General features: G+C 51.3%; 1 protein-coding gene across 24 annotated transcripts in view; it reads left to right on the top strand.

The window, feature by feature from the left end:
• Positions 1–22255, top strand: part of LOC102464061 (uncharacterized) — a 252426-nt gene that overhangs the window by 164584 nt on the left and 65587 nt on the right. For 23 of the 24 annotated variants that reach the window (XR_016349502.1, XM_089778116.1, XM_089778115.1 and 20 more), the window contains 5 exons: positions 1563–1598; positions 6116–6172; positions 8769–8840; positions 11081–11152; positions 14148–14183. Coding sequence is in view for 23 of the 24 variants with exons in the window: in XM_089778116.1 (XP_089634242.1) it covers positions 1563–1598; positions 6116–6172; positions 8769–8840; positions 11081–11152; positions 14148–14183 (273 nt within the window). In the remaining variant the exon portion in view is untranslated. Of the gene's footprint in view, positions 1–1562; positions 1599–6115; positions 6173–8768; positions 8841–11080; positions 11153–14147; positions 14184–14855; positions 17720–22255 lie in introns of those variants that run through there. The other variant, XM_089778131.1, reaches the window with a different exon arrangement.

The following is a 22255-nucleotide window of genomic DNA, read 5'->3' as shown; positions in this document are numbered from 1 at the left end:
GTGGTTTTCAGGGGCAAAGAATTGAGTGAATTACTCCTCTTGCCCGGCACTGAGGAATCCCAGGACTCTGCATTTTGTGGGATTCTCAGTGCCTGTTTACAGACCTACGGTGAGACAGACACCCCCATATTGCATTCAGAATCCCAGCGAAACCCCAAACACAAAGGAGAGTGTTGTATAGCAAAGAGGCTTGACCAAGGGATTGTGCATCAGTGTTTGTGGGTTTAGTTCTTGCTGTTCTGCAAGTCACCTAAGTCCTCTGGGCCTCAGTTTCCCCAGCTATAAAATTGGGATAGTGATACTTAAGTTACGTACGACTTTGCGAGATGAAAAATCTCAGAGGAGGAACCGTGTTAATCTGTAACTTTAAACACAAGGAGTGGTCCTGTGGCACCTGAGAGACTAACCAAGATATATAGAATCATGAGCTTTGGTGGGCAAAACCCACTTCCTCAGATGAGTTGGAGTGGAAATAATAAAAACCAAAAGAGAGAGAGAACAACAACAGTACCTGTCAATTGTAGGACCCATGTTAATGAAGCTAATAAAATGGGCTTAGATGTGTCCATGCATAGCTTTTGATGTGGAAATGCAGGTGTTAATGGCAGGAGAAATTGGCTTTGTAATGTGCCTACCAGTTAATGTCTTTGTTTAAGCCCAGGGTAACTATGTCAAATCTATAGATAAATTCGAGTTCTTCAGACTTTCTCTGTAATTGGTTAGTGAAATTTCTTTATAAAGGAATGGCTACTTTTAAATCCATGATTGAGTGACTAGGTACTTCTTCTGCTGTTATATAGATCTCTTGGTTTCTGTTATTTCCACTCCAATTCATCTGAGGAAATGGATTTTGCCCACGAAAGCTCATGATTCTATATATTCTGGTTAGTCTCTAAGAGGCCACAAGACTACTCATTTTTGTGTGTGATGAGTTAGGGTATGTCTACACTACAGCATTATTTTGAAATATCTAATTTCAAAATAGTTATTTCGAAATATCTTATTTCGAAATAACGTGTCTACACACAAAATGTATTTCAAAATACCTTTTTGCTATTTCGAAATAGCGTGTCCACACTGATTGGATGCTGAATCGCATTTAAGGCCAGATGGAACTGGTTCTGGCAGGCCATCAGGTCAGAAGTTACCTTGTGGCCAGGGCGGCCAGCAGGGCACCCTGGGAAGGGCTGGAGGCCCCCTATTTCGAAATAAGCATCTACACAGCGCTTATTTCAAAATAGCAATTTCGAAATTGGCGCTCTGCCTCGTGGAATGAGGTTTACCAATTTCGAAATAAGCCCTCCGCTATTTTGAATTCACTTTGAAATAGCAGTTGGCTTGTGTAGATGCTAGTAAATTTACTTCGAAATAACGGCTGTTATTTCAAAATAACTTTGCTGTGTAGACATGCCCTCAAAGTGATTGAAGATACTCCGCTGAATTGTACTCTGTGAGCATAGGTTGTTCTAGTCACGTATAAGAGCAGTTTATTAACAGACCAGTATGTTGAGTAATGTGCCAATAGTAGAGAAAAAAGCCATTTATTCTCCTTTTTATTCCAGGGTGATCGTGGCCTTCTAGGACTCAAAGGAGAAAGAGTAAGGGACATAAAAACAGTTGATTCTCTGGGGGAGATGGGATATAAGCAGTTGGAAGGGTTTTTAGGGGGTGCTCGTTGGCAGCTAGAGACTTCTCTGAATGTCGTCAATGAGTGGACAAATTAGAGACTTACGTGAAAAAAAAAATTTCTTACCAAGTAGAAGCATGAGCAGAGTAATCACTGAGCAGAGGGGCACCTAATCTGAAGCAAGTTCTGGACTTTGAGTCTGAGCTACTTTGTGACCATGGGCCTTTTGCCCCAAAAGACCTGGGTTCAAATCCTGCCTTGGTTCACAGCTGGAAAGCATAGTTTTAGTGGACACAAGTTTGTCACTAGTAAACTTCTGTCTTTCTTTATCAAGGATCCTCTGTTTAGGGGAGCCCGGTTCTCTAGATTAGATATGAGATTGTCAGAGCTGTATGAAAAAGTCTCAACCATTTTCTGCTAGTCCCATGACTGTCTGGAGTCAGTATTATGAGATCTTGCTTACATGAGAATGCAGAAGGAATCCTTCACACACTGCAAAAATGCAGCCACCTCTGAGGTAGAACATGGCAGCTGATTAATGATGCCCAGCTTCATAATAGTTTAGGACAGGAAGTGAAAAATATATCTGGTTTCAGTTTGCACAGCACATCCCAAAACATGTTACAAGCTTAAAATTCATGAGATTAATTATATCAAGTAGCATTAACCCAACACCAAGAAGAGATCTGAAAAGTGCCCCATTGCTTTGGTCCAGAAAGTACCGAATCTTGTCAAGTTTCCTGTTAACTTTCCTACTGGGTGAAATGGCTAGTCAGTAAAGGAAGTTTAGAAAACCTACATGGAAATTCTACTGTTGAGTCAAACGGTATTAAATGATTCAGGCTGATATGTGTCTGAAGAAACTACTTTCAAAGGCGCCCTGCTCTAGTGACAAATCAATTCTTAATCTCTTTCTTGAAGGAACCTGAAAATACTTCCAAGCCTGAAGGAATGTGTAATGCCTTCCCCAAAGAGGGGCCTGAATAAAGTATAAGGAGGCGTGCGAGATAAAACAGGAAGGGGGAGATAATTGGGCTGCACTTCTTCCAACTTACAGCTTCCAAACTTTCTAGAACCTGCTTCACCAACCCAGGAGGAACCGTGTGCACCTCTCTCTGTCACGCAGGAACTGAGACTGGATGAGCGGAGGGTCTCTTCTAGCCTTGAAATCTCTCAATCCCAGTCCAGTCTGCTTTTGCACCCTTCAAGACCAGGAAAGAGGAAGAGTGTCTCAAACTGAAAGGGAAGATGACGATGATGAATTTATTATTTGTACTGCAGCAGCACCCAGGCCATGTCCACACTAGGAACTATTTCAAAATTAGTAAATTTGATTTAATAACCCCCGATTTAACAAATTCAAACTAGCGTGTCCACACTACGGGGAAGCCTCGAAATCAGTCCAAGGCAAGCTCCGTTATTGTGGATGCACTACCTCGACTTAGAGCCCCGGGAAGCGCTGGGAGTACTTTGTTCGAATGGGGAGAAATGTTTTGGAATAGCAACACCGAAGCCTCCACCCCACCATTATTTTGAAATAACTACTTTGGAATGAGCGTTACTCCTGATGAAAAGCAGGAGTACAGCTTTCGAATTCAGCAGCCTGTTATTTGGAAATAACAGGCTTGGTCATGTGGATGCTCCGCTTCTAAATTCAACCTAAGGGGGGGTTGTTTCAAATGCAGACCAGGGCTCAGAGATCTCAATTAAGATCAAGGCCTCTTTGTGTTGGGTACTGTGCAAATGGCAAACGATCTCCAGAGAAGGCTAACAAAAAGGATGGAGGGGATACGTTTACCTCTGAAGAAAGACCACGAGATTTAAATATGCAGTGGCGGCTGCTACAGATCGTAGTTAATTAGCGAACAAAGACTGCGTTTGGTGCCCGCTAAAGCTGCATCAAGACAGGGCCCATCAGCCGCAAGCCTGAGAACATGGAAATAAGAGTGTGTACCGTATATTCCGGCGTACAAGACAACTTTTGATGTTAAAAAACATCCCCCAAAAATCGGGGGTCGTCTTGTACGCCGGGTATACATCCCAGGCGCACCTGGGATGCCCCGCCGCCGGCTTCCCCCGAGGCTTTGCAAAGCTGCTGCGGCTTTGCTCCCGGTGCCTCTGGTCTGCTGGGAACCGTCTCCAGCAGACCAGGGACACCGGGAGCAAAGGAGGAGGAGGGGAGCTGGGATATAAGATGAAACCCTATCTTTTAATTAAAAAATTAGGGGGTCGTCTTATACGCCCAGTCGCCCTATACGCCGGAAAATACGGTATGTGTCCCTTTCTGATGTCGCCTTGCCTACTACCCTGTGGAAAACACTCTGCTGCGCTCCAGACAGGTTCTGCTTTCCTCTCCCATAGATACGGACGTCAGTATATACCCAGCGTCGCAATGCAAAACCTCCTAGCACTCCCTCAAGTTTGTATGTCAAGAGACAGCACATCTGACTGTCCCATAGGCCAGGCCTTTGGGAAGTTAGTCGCCTTTAATGCTGCTGTTGTCACCATTAAGTTTAGGGGCTTAACTCGATGTTTGGAAAGCTCCCACTACTACAGTTCAGCCCCCCAGAGCCGGGAAGTTTTCGGGGTGTCAGCACGACTGAAACACGTTCCCTGCAAACTTCAAAGGGCTCCTCCCCTAAAAGCGTTCACACTGGCTCTGCATTTTAGCTCATGCCTGAACCACACTCTGAGGTTTGCCCATCATCCATTGCTGCTTCTCTCTCCCCTGACCCCTTCAGCTGCCAACCTTTCCCTGGCCCCCGTCTCTCCAAGGAAGCCACAGTCTTGTGCGCGGCGCTGGGAACCGCTGCTCCAGGAACTCCTGTATTCTAATCCAAGCTCCGCCAAGAATCTTGCAGTAAAGGGCAGGGTGCGCCTCCCTGAGGGCTGGGCTGGGAATTAGCTTTGGCCTGTTCCAGCGCCCCGAGGTCGGTTACGTGCACTGCGCTCCCTCCCTCTCTTCGTGACTCAGGGTATATCTACACTGCAGAGTTCTTCGGAAAAACAGCTGTTTTCTGAAAAAACTTCACTTACGTCCACACCGCAATCATGCTCTTTTGAAAATAAATCAAAAGAACAGAGGGGCTTTTCCAACATCGGTAAACCTCTTTCTACAAGGAAGAAGCCTTTTTCTGAAAGAGCTCTTTTGGAAAACAGCGTGTGTGGACGGGGAAGAGGGAGGGTACGTCTACACTACCCCACTAGTTCGAACTAGCGGGGTAATGTAGGCATACCGCACTTGCAAATGAAGCCCAGGATTTGAATTTCCCGGGCTTCATTTGCATAAGCGGGGAGCCGCCATTTTTAAAACCCCGCTGGTTCGAACCCCGTGCAGCGTTGCTACACAGGGCTCAAACTAGGTAGTTCGGACTAGGATTCCTACTCCGAACTACCGGTACACATCACGGTACACATCACGGCTTACATGCGAGAGAGTGTCCATTCAGTGTGGACATTATCTTTCGAAAAACAGATGGCTTTTTCGATGCGTGTTGGCAGTGTGGATGCTGTCTTTCAGAAGATCTCTTCTGGAAAATCTTCTTCAGAAAGAAGCCTGCAATCTAGATGTGGCCCCGAAGTGCTTGCTCTTTGTGATTCAGGCCTCCCGGCCGGCTACAATACAGTCCCCTTTCTGGGGTATCCAAGTCCTGCCGGACAAGCCACTTCAGACCATCTTCCATCCCCCTTCTGGGCCTTGTGCCACCTCCCAGTGGCTGGTAGGGGAACCGGGCCTGCAGCCGACTCCGGGTTCCGACCCGGACTAGCAATCCACGTCTGCTCACTCTCGGTGCCTGTGCTGTTTCCCTGAGCTCTTTCCTACCCCACCTCTCTAGCTCTGGGTTTCCATGGGAACCTCCTCTGCTCCCCGTGGCTACTTCCCTGTGGTCTTTGACCAGACCCCTTAGTCTGGGGCAGGATTCCAAGGTTTGCTCTCCCCTTGGACAGCTTCCTTTTCCCTGATCCCTTTCCCTCTGGAGAATGGCTGCACCCCCCAGCCCCACTCTCACTTCCTGGCTGTATAACGCTGTCCCGGTTCCTCCCTATCAGGCCTTATCAAGCCCTGGCTCCCCCACACCCCATCACCCCTTCCCAACAACACCATCTCGCTGACGGGATAGCACGTGCAGAGCCGCGAGGCGTAACCGCCGCGGTTTGTCCCAGTGCCGCGTCGGGGAGAGCACGTGTGAACTACCACTGTATTCCATCCTTCACGTGACGCGTCCATCGCCGCAGCTCCTGCCAGCTGAGCCCCGGCATGAACCTAGGTCTCCTGCTTTGCCACGTGCGGCTCTTGCCCAGCGTGTGGCATCCGTAGTGTTGCTCAGGGGCTGGGTGGATATTTTCATACCTTTATTCTTGCTGGGTACGTTGTCCAGTGTGTTGTCTACGGAGCCATTTGCAGCAAAGGTCATTGTGCCCAGCGGGGCATGTAATTCTGCCTCATTGTGTGTGTGTGTCTAATGTTATCACCTGTCTGCTTCACAGGGTGACCCCGTTACTATTTTTGGACCTCAAGGCTATAAAGGCAACAAAGGAGATCCGGTGAGTTGTAATCTTTATCTTTTAAAGCATGCCTGCCGCTCAGCATTCATTCTCTCGTCCGCAGTGTGGCTCTCTTAGGGTATGTCTACACTACATGGCTCCGTCAATGGACCCATGTAGATTTGTTTACTGGGCATAGGGAAATGAAGCGGCAATTTAAATAATCGCTGCTTCATTTAAATTTAAATGGCTGCCATGCTGTGCCAATCAGCTGTTTGTAGGCTCCACGCACCAGTCTGGATGCTCCATGGTCGACATCAAAGGCATTTGTTGACCTCCCTGGTAAACCTCATCCCAGGTGGGAGAGGTCCAGGTTGGATATTAGGAAAAACTATTTCACTAGGAGGGTGGTGAAGCACTGGAATGGGTTACCTAGGGAAGTAGTGGAGTCTCCATCCCTAGAGGTGTTTAAGTCTCGGCTTGACAAAGCCCTGGCTGGGTTGATTTAGTTGGGATTGGTCCTGCCTAGAGCAGGGGGCTGGATTTGATGACCTTCTGAGGTCTCTTCCAGCTCTATGGTTTCATGATTCCAGACTACCGCGCTGAGCCAACAAACAGCTGATCAGCACAGCGTGGCAGCCATTTAAATTTAAATGAAGCATTGATTATTTAAATCGCTGCTTCATTTTCCTATGCTGGGTAGCCTAATCTACATGTCTCTGGCGACAGAGGTATGTAGTCTAGACATACCCTTAGAGTGCGTCTACACAGCAGTGTAAGCCCAGGATTCAAACTCATAGTCAACCCTAACCCCCCCTCGCATCTGCTGTCACATGCTAACCCAGGGCTCGCACCCAGGATCCACAGGCATAGAGGGGCCAAGCCCGAGTCACGCTGGGCACGAGGGTTCAAGCCCTATTGCTCTGTAGTATGGACGCAGCTGCACTGGACTTGTGCTTTGAGAATCTGCCCACAGGTCCCACAATCCCCCGCTGGCTGACTTCCTTTGGCTGGTGGACAGTCAAAGTTTTCCCACCCTGCACCACAAGCAAATGGCTAGAATGGCCACAATCGGGGAGTGTTAGGAAGTTTGGGATTCGGATGGCAGGACTCAGGTCCGCTGTGTAGATGCTGGAGCCCAGGTTGGGAGCCAGAGTTCAACAGTTCCTTCCCTGGGTTTACAACGGAGTGCAGACACCCAAACCCTCGGTTAACAAACCCAGCTCTGCTAGCACGAGTTCTACCAACCTGAATTTACATTGCAGTGAAACAGACCTTCCTACGAGTGACAGGGCTTAATTAGTTATTTGAAATATTTTTACTCCACCTCTCTATTTAAAATAGTCAAGGCGGTGTACAGCATTTTCAAAACACAATAACTAAGTATATATATATAAAGTAAAATACAGGACCCCAAGGGGGGAAGGGACATAAAACTTGCTAACACACACACACACACATTTTCAAAACACAATAAATAAATATATATATAAAGTAAAATACAGGACCTCAAGGGGGGGACGACATAAAACCTGCTATAAAACACACGCACATGCACGCGCACACACACACACACACACACAAAACCTGCTAAAACACACACACACACACACACACACAAGCCCGGGTAAAAGAGGTGGCCGTGGCCTGGCACCGAAACAGGAGAGAGAATTCCATAGCCGAGGGGCGAAGGCCGAGAAGGCCCCATCCCGCATAGATGTGAATCGTATCTCCGTAAGTGGAGGAACACGAAGCAGAGCCTCCCCAGCCGACCTCAGTCCCCGTGCGGGGTCGTATAGGAGGAGATGGTCCTTCAAATACCTCAGTCCCAACCCATTCAGGGCTCTGTAAGTCCTAACCAAGACCTTGAACTGTGCCCGGAAACATACTGGAAGCCAGTGCAGCTGCCGGAGCACCAGCTTAAGGCTACCAGGGTCACCAGTTCTGCTTTGACCTCCTGGTTATCACAGGCCACCAAGCACCATCTACCCCGCCAAGCCAACAGCTTTCTACATGAAAGACAGCCCTCAGTCTTTGCCTTCTTGCCTGGTGTGTGCGGCTCTCCTGTGTAGTCCAGGCCCTGGTTTGGGTTTCTATGCTCCTGAGATGGAGCACTGGCTGAGCTGGGTCACAGATGAACGGACCAAGCCTGGTGATTATCTCAGAGGGCTGGCTGGCCAGCCAGGGGAGAGGGATAGCTCCAGGGACTGGGTCAAGGGGCTGGTTCCCACCCTGGGTGGATTGTATACAGAGAAGCAGAGGAGGGCAGGGAGGGCATGGGCCTGGAATTCCGCAGATCTGGAGTGTGTTCCCAGGTGGGTCACGGAGTAACTTAGCCTCTCTTCCCTGGGTTCAGCCTTCTGGAAAACAGGGTTAATGACACTAGTTGCCTATGTAAAATGCTTTGCGAGCAGGAGATGGTGGGCGGCTGCAAAGTCTGATTAATCAGCTACTTCTCTGTGGCTAACCAGGCTGTGGCCAAAGAATGTTTGGTTGCCTGTGCGAAACAAGGCGGGCGGTGTCCAGTCAACCCCCAAAGGGCATGGGACTGAGCAGCACTGGCCAGCCGCAAGGTGCGGGGCCCTGACCTAGAGAACACCCCTGCGAGTTGTGGTCCCTGAGCGCTCAATCACAGAGCTTCTGTCTGATCCTGCAGGGTGAACGGGGCCCGCCAGGTTTCGACGGAGACAAAGGCGAGAAAGGGGAGGATGGGCCTGCAGGAGAAAAGGTAGGAGCCTCCTTATTCATTGCGGGGCTTCATTTGGGACCCACGGGGTTTATCGGTGCACTGCTGCCCTCTGTAGGATGCCGTGGGTAGTACTGCTCAGTGCACTCTACTGGATGGTGTACGGTTGCTTACTTAGGCCTGGTCTACACCACAGGGGAAGGGCGACCGAAGATACGCAACTCCCACTACATAAATTACGTAGCTAGAGCCAATTAATCTGAAATCCTAGAATCCTAGAACTAGAAGGGACCTCGGAAGGTCATTAAGTCCAGTCCCCTGCCCTCCCGGCAGAAGCAAGCACCATCTAGACCATCCCTGTCAGGTGTCTGTCCAATCTGCTCTTAAATATCTCCAGAGATGGAGATTCCACAACCTCCCTAGGCAATTTATTCCAGTGTTTCACCACTCTAACAGGTAGGAAATTTTTCCTAATGTCCAACCTAAATCTCCCTTGCTGCAGTTTAAGCCCATTGCTTCCTCGTCCACACAGCGGGAAGTCGATGGGAGCAAATGCTTCTGTTGACTTCCCTCACTCCTCACGAGGAGTAGGAGTACTGGTGCCGATGGGGGCATCCTTTGAGTTTGATCCAGAGGGTCTATACAACACTCGCTAAATCAAACCCCAGAAGATCAGCCGCAGCAGCATCGATCTTCCCTGGAGTGTAGACGTGCTCTTAGTCTTGGTCTACACAAGAGTTAGGTCAACACAAGGCAGCCTTCATTGAGCTAAATTAAAATTTCACTCTGGCCAAGATAACTCAACCACTACACTATCTTATGGCACCTTAAAGACTCACAGATTTATTTGGGCCCAAGCTCTCATGGTTAAAACCCACTTTATCCGATGTTTGTGCAGCTGCAGAGTAACACAGCTGCCACTCTGAGAAGTCACACTATCTTAATAACACCGCCTCCACGAGAGGCAGAAAGTCAGGGTCAAGATACTTAGGTGGAGGCAACATCAGAATAAACATTGTGTTGCCGCCTTCAACTGTGGCTGGATTTCAGAAACTGTCGCACAGTGTCCCGCACTGATAGTTCAATCTCCTGGTAAGGAGACACGCCGCTGACACAGAGCCAAGTGTAGACACGCACAAGCGGTGTCATTACTGCAGCGGCTGCATGCCGATGTAAATTAGGTCAACGTCATTTGGTAGCGTAGACGTGGCCTTAAGCATATGTGTCTGGAAATGAAGATTGAGCCCTTAGCTGCAAACACACACAACACAGGGAATTATCTAACCACTTAATTCTGTGCATGTAATTGCAACAAATCTGTGGCCACCTCTGACTTCACTTGTGCCGGGCTGCCACTTGGAACTGCCTGCAGGCTGCGGGTGTAGAAATCCTCCAGAAAAGCATAACCTCGCACCAGCTGCGCAAAGGAGATTCTCCCTTAGGATCCAACAGACAGTTGAACAGTTCGGATTCTGTCCACCAGAAGGCAGCAGTGTGCGTGCACTCTAGCCAGTCGATTACGGTATCATCACAGGAAGTGATGTAATTTCCCCTTCCTCTGAGAACTGCTAAAGCTTCCTTAAAAAGGGGAATTGGTTTTGCTCTGTGTGGACATGGCTGGTCCCGTGGCATTTTTTGGAAGGGAGGGGTTGGTTTTTCGGTTCTTCCCTGTACGCAGCTGTTATGCCATGTGCTCTACGTTGGTTTCTATCACCTATGCACATGTACAGTGCTTTAAGATCCTTAAAGGTGCTATATAAAGGCAGGGTGCTATTATAATTCTCTGCCATTTCCTCCGTTGGCTGCCCGTTCAGGAGCAATGGCTGCCAGCAAGGTATTTGATGCAGCTTCTAAAAAGGAGGCTGCCGCCGATCCTGTAGAATATTCCTCTTACGAAGTCAATTCCCTGCTTCACTAGGCAGAATTTCCAGGCGCTGAGACCTGTACAAAGTGGCCCGTGTTAGTCAAACATCTTGCTCCGTGCTTCTAAAGTATGGCACAGGACGAGACTGAGAACCCAGCAGTGGGGGCTTGGGCGGTTTGGGATGGGCGGTGAAGGTGTTGCTAGATGAATCTTCTTTCTCACAACCTGATCCACAGTGTGAAAATACTGGAAATCGCCTTGGGGAGAAGTCCTGGGCCAGCTGAGTGGGGAGGAGGCCCGGTCTACGGTCCCAAATAAAGGCGTTGCGGGCCAGGTGGCAAAGAATGACTTTAAGGGGAAATGCAATTTCTGAATCAACAAGCCTGAAAATCCTCTCGGTTGGTGTGTTCGATTGCAGGGGGTCAAAGGCGAGGCAGGTGCAAAAGGAGCCATGGGGCTGTTTGGTGCCAGAGGACCAGTGGGGCAGAAGGTTAGTACAATGGCCCGAACGCACACTGAGAAACCTACAGGGTCATCACCCTCATCGCTGGTCACTCCACAACTGCAACCCAGCCCTGGTTTGTCACTTATCTCAAATAGTCCCTAGGGGCGGGGGAGGCAGGATGTTGACAAGGGGGCACTGCCAGTCCAGCAATGTGCAGGTGCTTGTCAGGATTTTCCACAGTCACATTTGGGGACATTCCCCAACTCCCCCTTTGGCCAGACTGTCACCAGGTTTCCCACCTCCATATCTCCCTTCATGCAGTGCACGCAGGAGCAGCCCGAGGTGGGCTGCAGCAGCTGGCACCCAGGCGGAATGCGCGATTGGCGCCCCCACCTGCACGGCCGTCAATGGGGTGACGTCATCATCGGGTGCCCTGTGACGTCATCATCGGGCGCCCTGTGACATCATCATCGGGCGCCATTGAAGGCGGCGCCCTAGGCAACGTCCGAGTCGGCTTATAGTCACGGGCCACCCCTGAGTGCACGCCAGTAGTTTTGTTCGAGGGCAGTGCCTGGAGGGAGTTGTTTTGAAGGACCCAAGTTGCCCTGCCTTTCCCGCCATTTTGGTTCTTCTGTAGCCTTCCCCCGTGCTCTTTTGGGGGGAAGGGTTTTTCAGAGGCAAAACTCTTTCTCGACTTCAGCCCCTTGGATGGTGGAACGCCAGCCTGCAGAGTGGGTGTGTCTGATTACACACCTGGTTCGGGGCTCTCTTTTTGACTGAAGAGAACCACCGCCCTGGAGTTGGGGGGGGGGCTGCATTGCCCCCAAGGCAGAGTGAGGACAGTGCGTGAGCAGGCCTCCAAGTTCCTGTGACGAGCCGCCAGGATTGGTTGAGGTCAACTCTCAGTTTTCTGCATCTGGCTTGAGCGCGGCCAAGATGAAGGCCCCGTGCATGGCAGTAGAGTAACGGGGAGTCGCTTGGAGTGTTTGGGGGTCACGCGGCTAGTTTCTGGCGTCCGCAGCTCTTGGAGTTCCCTTTCCTTGCCCGTTTCTTGAAGTGCCCTTAGCATGTCGACGTTCAGTGAAACGTGCCCCCTAGGGACATGGGCTGTTTGTTGTGCTCAAGGATCGTACCATTCCACAGATAGCTGGACCTGATGGGGCTTCAGGTGCAAGGCGCACGCTTGTGTCTTGCTAGGGTTGGCAGTCAGGGACCATGCACTGTAGGGTTCTCCAGGCAGGGCCAGGAAGCAGGAGTGTCCTGAGCCTGGGGATTGTGTTGACTCCTTTTGTTGCCTGGTCACTCAAACTCTCCGGGCCCCCTTGCTCTAAGGCTCCTAGTGGTGTCAAGGGGCCTTAAAGACAGCAGACTTCTCCCCCTCCTCCACAACTTCCTGCAAAATGCCTCAAAGTAAGCAAGACGCAGCAGGAAAGGTCTATGCAGGATCCTGACTCCCCCTCCTAGGTACCTGGGCAGCTTGGATGCACGTTGAAGCAATCTTGAGGCTGCTCTAACTTACCTCAGGTTTGGCCTTGTCCCCACAGCCAGGCCCAAAATGCCAGGAGGAGCAAAGGTTCCTGCCCTGGGTGCCTCTCAGCTGGCATAGTGAATCAGGCCCCTAGCGTCCCTTTATCGCCTGGAGGAAAGGCTACCTCGTCTTCTCACTGGGGTGCTGGGTGCCCTGGATGAGGTTCCTAATGCATTCTGAGGATGCATGGTGCCATTAGCGGAGCTGCAGAAAAAGAAGGGTTTGGGCCGAAGTCCACAGAACATCAGCTTGCAGATGGAATGAGGTCAGCTAGCCCCATTGTGTTTCAGATGATAGATGAAATCCACCTGACAGCAGACCATTTATCGTCCCCGGCACATTTTGCGAGAGGTCACAGTGTTACTTCCATTTCCGCACCAAATTACTCCCTGAAATTCCCCCTGCAGTTTCTTCAATCAGATGCTTTATTCCTCATTTCCCAGCCTAAATTGTTTGCGTGACGCATGGCTGGGAGGCTGTTGGACACCTGCCACATCCACCCCAGAGGTGGTCGCGCTAGTGTGCTAAGCGATGCCTGTATTCAGACAGCTAACAAAGTGCTTTGGGCTGCTTCGAAAGCCACCATGAGGATGCTGCTGGTTTTGGAGGGGAATCCTTATTCGGGCACATCTCCACTAGGAAATGGTTTCAAAATAACTAAATTTGAAATAATACCTCCAGAAATAACAAAATCAAAATGTTCTGGACTTCCAACACTCCAGTTATCTTAAAAAGTGGGCCATGCCCACGAAAGCTCATGATGCCAACTACATGTTTTGTTTTAAAGTGCTACTAAACTACTGGTTGTTTTTAAAGTTTTTCCTGTTGCAGACAAACTCGGCTACCTCTCTGAAACTTTTAAAAATCAAAATAGTACATCCCCATTATGGGAGAGCCTCGAAATGAGTCTGAGGCAGGCTCTGTTATTGTGGATGCGCTACCTCGACTTAGGCTTTGCAAATGAAGCACTGATTAGCATTTTGTCATGCTTCATTTGCATAATTTATTCACACCGTTTTTCTGCAAGGGGTTTTTACGCAAAAAGGAAACGTCCACACTGCTTGTTTTTGCGCAACAAAAATGACTCGAATAGATTATGCAAATGAAGCACAACAAAATGCTAATCAGCACTTCATTTGCATACTTTCTACCATCAAAAGCTGGCAGTGTAGACAAAGCCTTAGCGCCCCAGGAAGCGCTGGGGAGTAATTACTTTGAATGTCTCTGGGGAGTTGTTTCGAAATAGCGGCAGCAGAGCGTGCACAATCACCGCTATTTCGAAATAGGTGCTATTCCCTGAGGAAAGCAGGAGCACAGATTTCAAAATAAGCCGCCTGTTATTTCGAAATAACAGGCTTGGTCGTGTGGACGCTCTGCTTATTATTTTGAAATGAGGGATTATTTAGAAATAACAGGCTTAGGGATAAAGAAATGCCAGGGATTGTTTGCACAGTGTATAGCTGACCAAGCTGATTTTCCTGTGTGTTTAACTGAGTGTCCCTTCTCTCCCAGGGAGAACCCGGAGAACCTGGCCTGCCTGGATTTGCTGTGAGTTGTGATAGCTTTTCATGTTAGGAGCACTGGGATCGTGTCCGTTCGGCCTAATAGCCTCATGCTGTACACTGCTGATCAGAGCACCCTGAAATCTATCGTTCTCATCATGCCATTAGCAGCCTCTTGAAAGAGGATCAGGAATGAGGGAGAAGTGCTAACGTTGCCCGGTGTTTAGCACTTTGACACCTGGGATCATAGTATATGCAGGACCCATGGCACATCCCTCCTTTACGTGGAGATCCATGAATAGCCCCCTCCTGGCACATCATGTTCTTCTGCAAGGGCTCGGGTGGCTTTGATGTGCCGTGTGTCTCTCTCTGACTCACTCACAGCTAAGGCCGCATGTTTCAAAGGCGGAAGGTGCCTCAAGGAAGGAAATAATTTAGGTGAAACTTTCTTGAACGCTTGCATGAAAAGTGAGATCTGAAGAGCAGGAGGGCGGGCGTGTGGATCGTTGCCATCAGAGATGCAGTTTAATTAGGGTGTTACATTTTGCATCAAAGAACACTTATAATGTGCATTCCCCTTATTGCACTACACCAGCATTTCAGGGTGACTCTATAGGCAGGGCTGAAGCAAATACGTGTTCAAAATGCCATTTTGTCTGTCTAGCTATAGGCTTATCTGTGTCATCATGGTTAACCCTTTGAATATCGCCATCCCCAGGAATTCTGAAAAGGATGTAATGTGTGTTGTCATGAACTGGCTATTTGAAATTTGCACCAGTGCCCTCTGCTGAGTGGAAGGAGAACTACTCGGCTCTGTTCATAGACCCCATCCTGCAGACTAGAAGCTGGCTGAACTATTTCAACCACACAAAATAATTCATCGTAAACAGGCGTTTTGACTGACCTGAAATTTTTTGCGAAAGCATTTTCTTTTCTTTGAAATGTCCCATTTTTCAGCAAAAACTCACAATGAAAACGTTCTATTCAAAATGTTCTAAAGACTTTGAGGGGTGGTTGTTTTGTTCATTTTGTTTCAGTGGGGGAAAATCCCACTTCTGTTTTCCATCCTTTACTTTCCCCCCACTTGTTTACAGGGGGAAAAGTTTAGTGACAGAAAGTAGCTGTTTTCCCACCAAGTGAAAAGACATTTTTTTCTTTTCTTTTTTTCTTTTTTTTTTTCATAAAAAAACTAAAAATGCAATGAAACACTTGGAGCAAAACAAGACACTTTAGAGACTTTAAGACATGTTCCTGAAATAATGCTCACCTGTTTTCGAACAGTTCTACTGTGTGAAGGTGTTTTCCCTTAGCTCAGATGGTAGGGGCTGATGCTCGAGACTGAAAGGATACAAAATCTATCCCCGTTGATCCGATGAAATTCCTCATACCCATGCTATGTTGCCTGGCAACTATCATGGAACTTGTAGGAAGCCATGGATTTGGTACTATATACATGATGTGTATGATCCAATGCTTTAACTCCTCATCACAAAGCCGCTGATTCAATAAAACCTACAGCATGTGCTTAGCATTAACCATATGCAGAGTTCCACTAAGATTAGTTCAGGCGCATGCTTAAGTGCTTTCCTGAACAGGTGCAAAAATAGTAATATGCCCTGGGCAGTACACAATACAGCTGCGATTCCCCTTTTTTGGAAATCTCAGCGGGTCTCTAGCACTAAATGGCAGCTTTCCATTTAGGCACACTATAGGGAGTCCCTTCGTATTATTCACACTTCCACAGACCACAACTCGCTGGGCTAAAACGAACGGAGTCATTCCGTAGCTCACCTGCGGCTTGACCCTGGTGAATGGCTGCAGTGGTTATGCTGGAAAACACTGAGAACTCGAGTCATTTTGTCTCTCAAATTGCATCCACACCAGCGCGCCGTCCATTCAACGTGACACTTTGGATGTCACTGGGTTGTGTGTCACGTGGTGTTCCCGACATTGTACCAGACACATAACCGCTGCAGATCGGGGTCTTGTAAACATTCCTGGTTCAGAAACACTGGCTCATCACCCTCATTAGAGTGCATTAATGAGGGCTGTTTCCTGCAATAGGAAAAGTACCTGCATGGTCATTGGAGTTGGGCTGGGACAGCAAGAATGAGTTTTCATTTGGCATGTCCATGCTAGAGCACAGCTGCATTTTATCAGCAGCACCAAAATTCAGGGCGGAAGAGAGAGAGAACACACCAGGACCTTTTTGCCCATGGCGGAGTGTTCCTGAGAGATGGGTCTTGGTGATGAGTGTGACATGTACGTGCTAGGGGGAAAAGTGCTGAACTGAACTAGGGAAGTAAGTGACTAGTAGACTATCCGAGAAGCAAAAGCTAGTCGCTGGGCTAGTCACCCCCTCTCCCTCCTTGCTGCCTTTGATGGGGAGGGACAGCTTAGCGGTTTGAGTATTGGCCTGCTAAACCCAGGGTTGTGAGTTCCATCCTTTTGGAGGCCATTTAGGTATTGGGGCAAAAATTTGTCAGGGATGGTACTTGGTCCTGCTGCAAAGGCAGGGGACTGGACTTGATGACCTTTCAAGGTCCCTTCCAGTTCTAGGAGATAGGCAATCTCCATTAATTTAATTTAATCCATTTAAAAGGCAGAGCCGCAGCGGGATTAGGTCCTGGGCAGAGGCTAAAACTGGAAGGGACCTCGAGAGATCACGTCCTGTCCCCTGCCCTCACGGCAGGACCAAGCACAGCCTGAAGGCAGGAGACTGGACGTGATGATCTCTTGAGGTCCCTTATCGACTGGTCGACGGAAAATCCATCGACTAGTTGATTAAACTAATTATAACCTCCCTAAGGTGGACAGGGGATTCCAGACTGCACATGAGCCGCTGCCAGGCAGATGCTAAGTGACTGTGGGTTAGTATCCGGAGTGGGACCCCTACGTGCCTTGTTTGCACCAGGAGGAGCGTGGCTGGACTTGCATCTCCTCGGATGCACTAATTCTCTCCTGCTCTTTTTCTTACCCTGTGGATAAGGGAGCAGGTGCACTGGGAGCCACTGACATTGGCTCCATCAGTGCACGAGGCAGAACAGAGACAGTCGGGTTTGTTGCCCCGGCATGTGTATCAAACGAGGGGCGCTGTTCTGCCAGAGGGGTACCTTCCTCTGGCTGGGCCCGGGGGACGTGAGCGCTGGTGGGCGGTGTGACGTAGTGGGGGTACTTGCTGGGCTGTGGTGACCCCTGCTGTCTGGAGCAAGACCCAGCAGGGAAAACCTCACTATGCAAAGGTAGTGCCAAACTTGTTGAACCAGTGGCCAGACACCCCCCATGGAGAGGAACAAAGGAAGGTGGAATGCTGCCCTGGCTGGGGGGCAGGGCTGGAAGGGAATTTAGTTAGTTCCTCGCTGGAAGGCAGGGTATAAGGAGCTGGGGAGGGGGCTGGGACTCCCCTATCTCAAAGGGGGGGCACTGAGGCCTCTTAGCCCCAGTTCCTGTAACCAGATTACATCTGTGCTGTGCTGTATCCTGGAGAGGCAATAAACTTCCTCAATTCCACTGGCTGGTGCAGTCTGTTTGTGCCATTTCGGGGTGCAGGAGACGGGGAACCCCCAACGCGCCGTCACACTGGTGTCAGAAGTGGGATGCACTGCACCCCGTGGATGGAGCTTCCAGCGGCAAGTAACAAGGCGCAGTAGAAGCAAGAGCCCTGGAGCCAGGCGTGCTGGAGACAGAGCGAAGCGGTTCCTGGGAATCGTGGGGCGCTGCAGCACTAGACTGGTGAGTCTGCACCGAGGGGCCCAGCGGGCAGATGGCCTACGCCCGACTCTTGAAGGCAGAGCTGGTGGGGCTGTGCAGAGAGAGGGGCTTGCCTGTGCAGAAAGCAACCAAGGCCCAGCTGATTACCCAGCTGGAAGACAATGACCAGCCACAGGGCCAGGATCTTGTCCCCAGGGGAAGCAGCCAGACCCCCCCCCCGAGAGTGTGTCAGGCTCAGAGAGGGGAAGGAGCGCTGGAACCCAACGGAGAGATGAGACAGCGTCTCCCGGGAGGCCTGCAAGCTGTAGCCCTTCTAGGGCAGGGGCCAGCCCAGCGGAGCTGCGGCGGCTGGAGATCCAGCTGCGGATCAGGGAATTGGAAGTAGAGGACCGAGAGAAGGACCGCCAGGACCGAGAGAGGGAGCGCCAAGATCGAGAGAAGGAGCGCCAAAATCGAGAGAGGCAGCGACAGCATGAGCTGGCCATGGCAGAGCGGAGAACCGGCGGGGCACCGGCTGCGCCAAGTGCGGATGGGCCCCAGGGTCCCAGGACTGCCATACGCTTGGAGAGGCTCGTGGTGGCCCAACTGAAGGACATGGGTGACATAGACGGGTTCCTCAGTGCCTTTGAGAGGGCCTGTGGACTGCAACGGGTCCCCCCAGCTGACTGGCTGCAGGAGCTCATCCCCGCACTGAACCAGGAGGCGGCCGGAGTGCTCAGTCAGCTGGAGGACCTACAGCCAGGGGATTACAGCCGAGTCAAGGAGGCCCTGCTGCACAAGTTCGGGCTGACCCCCGAGATGTACAGGAAGAAGTTCCGGGGGGTACAGAAAGGGCCACGGGAGACCTATGTGGACCTGGCCTCCCGCCTGGCGCAATACTGCCGCAAGTGGGTGTCTGGAGTCGGAGCCCAGACCGCAGAGGAGCTGCTCAAGCTGGTCATGATGGAGCAGTTCTATGAAGCGTGCCCACCCAAACTGAGGCTGTGGCTCAAGGACCGGAGACCAGAGAACCCCCAGGAGGCCGGGAGACTGGCGGATGAGTTCACGGAGAGCCGGTCCGGGTGTGAACGGGAGTCCCGGAGAGAGAGGGAACCGCGCAGAGACCGGATCTCGGCTGAGCGACGGAGGGAATCAACTACGGGGCGAGACCAAGGAACAGGTCGTCTGCGCCCCAGAGAACCAGCCAGGGCCTGGACAGAGACAGCCCAAAGCCTAACCTGCCATCGCTGTGGGCAAAAAGGCCACAAGAGGGCTCAGTGCACCAGGTCCCAGGACCGGGGACTTTCCAGGGTTAACTGGCTGGGGCGGGAGGAAGGGCAGGCTGCCCCAGAGGCAGGGGCTGGCAGGCAAACCTCAGCTCAGAGAGAGGGGAAGGATGCTCAGTGCACCTCCCCTGGGAGGTCTGATTCTCAGGAGGCGGATTTCTCCGTGTACCGGGTGGGGGCAGGACGGCCCCTGCGGAGCGAGTGCCTCATACCCCTGGAGGTGGATGGTAGGAAGGTGACGGGCTTCTGGGACACAGGGGCGGAGGTGACTCTGGCCCGATCCGACATAGTGGCCCCGGAGCGGATACTACCCCACGCGCAGCTGACCCTGAAGGGCATAGACGGGTCCCCGTTTAAGGTGCCTGTAGCCAGGGTGCATCTGAAATGGGGGGCCAAGGAGGGCCTCAAGGAAGTGGGGGTGCACCCGCACTTGCCCACCGAGGTGCTGATGGGGAATGACCTAGAGGAGTGGCCCCATGAATCCCAGCGGGCTCTAGTCACTACCCGGAGCCAGAGCCAGCGGGGGGCTGACAACGTGGGTCCAGGGAAGGACTCCTGGCAGCGTCCTCAGGGTCCCATCCCAGTGGACACGGGGTCCAGCCAGACTGGGACTCCGGACCTAGGCAGAGGTGGGGGACAGGTCCCGATCCCTGCCTCAGCAGCTGAATTCCAGGCTGAGGTGCAGGCAGACCCCTCCTTGCAGAGGCTGAGGGACCAGGCTGGCCTCCATGCAGCTCAGCCCCGGGGGAGAGGTGGCCAGGAGAGATTCCTGCGGGAGCGTGGGCTCCTGTTCCGTGAGTGGCTCCCCCCCAGGAAGGCGAGGGCATGGGGGGTCCAGCGGCAGCTGGTCGTCCCCCGAAAGTATCGCCTCAAGCTGCTGTATTTGGCCCACGATGTCCCCGTTGGGGGCCACCGGGGGATCCGGAGCACCCGGCTGAAGCTGCTCCAGCACTTCTATTGGCCGGGAATCTTTACAGCCGTGCAGCGGTACTGCCGGTCCTGTGACTCCTGCCAGAGGGGCGGGAAGGCCCAAGACAGGAGGAAAGCGGCTTGGGGGTCTCTACCCCAGATAGACCCTCTGGGCTTGCTGAGAGAGTTATGGGAGGGGAAGTCCTCCCTGGATGGAGCATCGGGGGTGGAAGCCGCCCTGGCTGTCCAGAGAAGGCTCGCTGGGCTCATGGCCCCGGCCCGAGAGACCCTGGCCAGAGATCAAGGCCAGCGGAAGGGTGGGTGTGACCCCCGAGGACAGGCCTGCGTCAGTCGCCCTGGAGCGGGGCGGCGAGTGGACGGAGGGAAGCCAATTCATGTGGGGCCTCGCCACGGCCGGCCTGAGTCAAGGGGAGCACCCATGTCCCCGGGGCGGGTTCCCATGCAGAGGACCCGAACTTCCCTAGGTCACAAGCGGAGTGACCCTGCTCAGTTCGCTCTCGGAGGGGGGAGAACTGTGACGTAGTGGGGGGTACTTGCTGGGCTGTGGTGACCCCTGCTGTCTGGAGCAAGACCCAGCAGGGAAAACCTCACTATGCAAAGGTAGTGCCAAACTTGTTGAACCAGTGGCCAGACACCCCCCATGGAGAGGAACAAAGGAAGGTGGAATGCTGCCCTGACTGGGGGGCAGGGCTGGAAGGGAATTTAGTTAGTTCCTCGCTGGAAGGCAGGGTATAAGGAGCTGGGGTGGGGGCTGGGACTCCCCTATCTCAAAGGGGGGGCACTGAGGCCTCTTAGCCCCAGTTCCTGTAACCAGATTACATCTGTGCTGTGCTGTATCCTGGAGAGGCAATAAACTTCCTCAATTCCACTGGCTGGTGCAGTCTGTTTGTGCCATTTCGGGGTGCAGGAGACGGGGAACCCCCAACGCGCCATCACAGGCGGGCATGACAAGTGAGGCTGTACCGTATGCTCCAGGCACGGGGAGAGTAAGGAAGGGCAGAGTTACGGTGCCTATGGCTAAGTGGGTCTTCTGGGACGTGATTTGCCTGAGGAGAGGGTGAGCTCATGGGAGAGGGATGTGGCCAGGGATGTTCCAAGCAAAGGGGCAGGGCGGAAGAAGACAAAGAGACATATGGGGCAGGGCAGGGGAGGGGAAGAGGCTTGAGTTTGGTGTCATTGGCAGGATTGCCAATGGCAAATGTTCAAAAATCACGAGTCAAGCTCTCCCAGAATCTTGAGATTGGCTCTAAACTCATGAGATTATCGAAAAATAATCAACACATGGTTTTTTAACCTTTTGGGTGCACTGGGGTCACATTTTGAAGCTGCCTCCACAGCTGCAAGGGCTAGAAACCAATGCTCCCTCTCATCTTTCCCATCCACATGCAGATTTTTCCATGCATGTGCAGAATAATTTTATGCGCACTGAGGTATATGCGGATGTGCACCACCAGTAGAAACAAAAAAGTCTCGCTGTGGGCTCTCTGCTCATCAGCTGAGCAGCATTGCAATCCCACCCACAAGCACCCAGCTTACAGGAAACGTTTTGAAGCTGGAAGACTGAAATCATCACAACTCCCTATGACTCCAGGAGCTGGAACTTTGAGAAAAACTCATGACAACATCAAGAGCGTTGGCAATGCTGAGGCCTTTGCACTAACGCTGAACATAAGAACATAAGAACGGCCGTACTGGGTCAGACCAAAGGTCCATCTAGCCCAGTATCCTGTCTGCCCACAGTGGCCAGCACCAGGTGCCCCAGAGAGGGTGGACCGAAGACAATGATCAAGCGATTTGTCTCCTGCCATCCCTCTCCAGCCTCTGACAAACAAAGGCCAAGGACACCATTTCTATCCCCTGGCTAATAGCCTTTTATGGACCTAACCTCCATGAAATTATCTAGCTTCTCTTTGAACTCTGTTATAGTCCTAGCCTTCACAGCCTCCTCTGGCAAGGAGTTCCACAGGTTGACTACACGCTGTGTGAAGAAGAACTTTCTTTTATTAGTTTTAAACCTGCTACCCATTAATTTCATTCGGTATCCTCTAGTTCTTCTATTATGGGAACTAATAAAGAACTTTTCTTTATCAGCCCTCTCCACACCACTCATGATTTTATAGACCTCTATCATATCCCCCCTCAGTCTCCTCTTTTCTAAACTGAAAAGTCCCAGTCGCTTTAACCTCTCCTCATATGGGACCCGTTCCAAACC

The sequence above is a fragment of the Pelodiscus sinensis genome, chromosome 1 (genome assembly GCF_052426305.1).
Source record: "Pelodiscus sinensis isolate ZL-2025 chromosome 1, ASM5242630v1, whole genome shotgun sequence".
NCBI classification, from domain to species: Eukaryota; Metazoa; Chordata; order Testudines; family Trionychidae; genus Pelodiscus; species Pelodiscus sinensis.
This window is presented reverse-complemented; position numbering and strand designations above follow the sequence as displayed.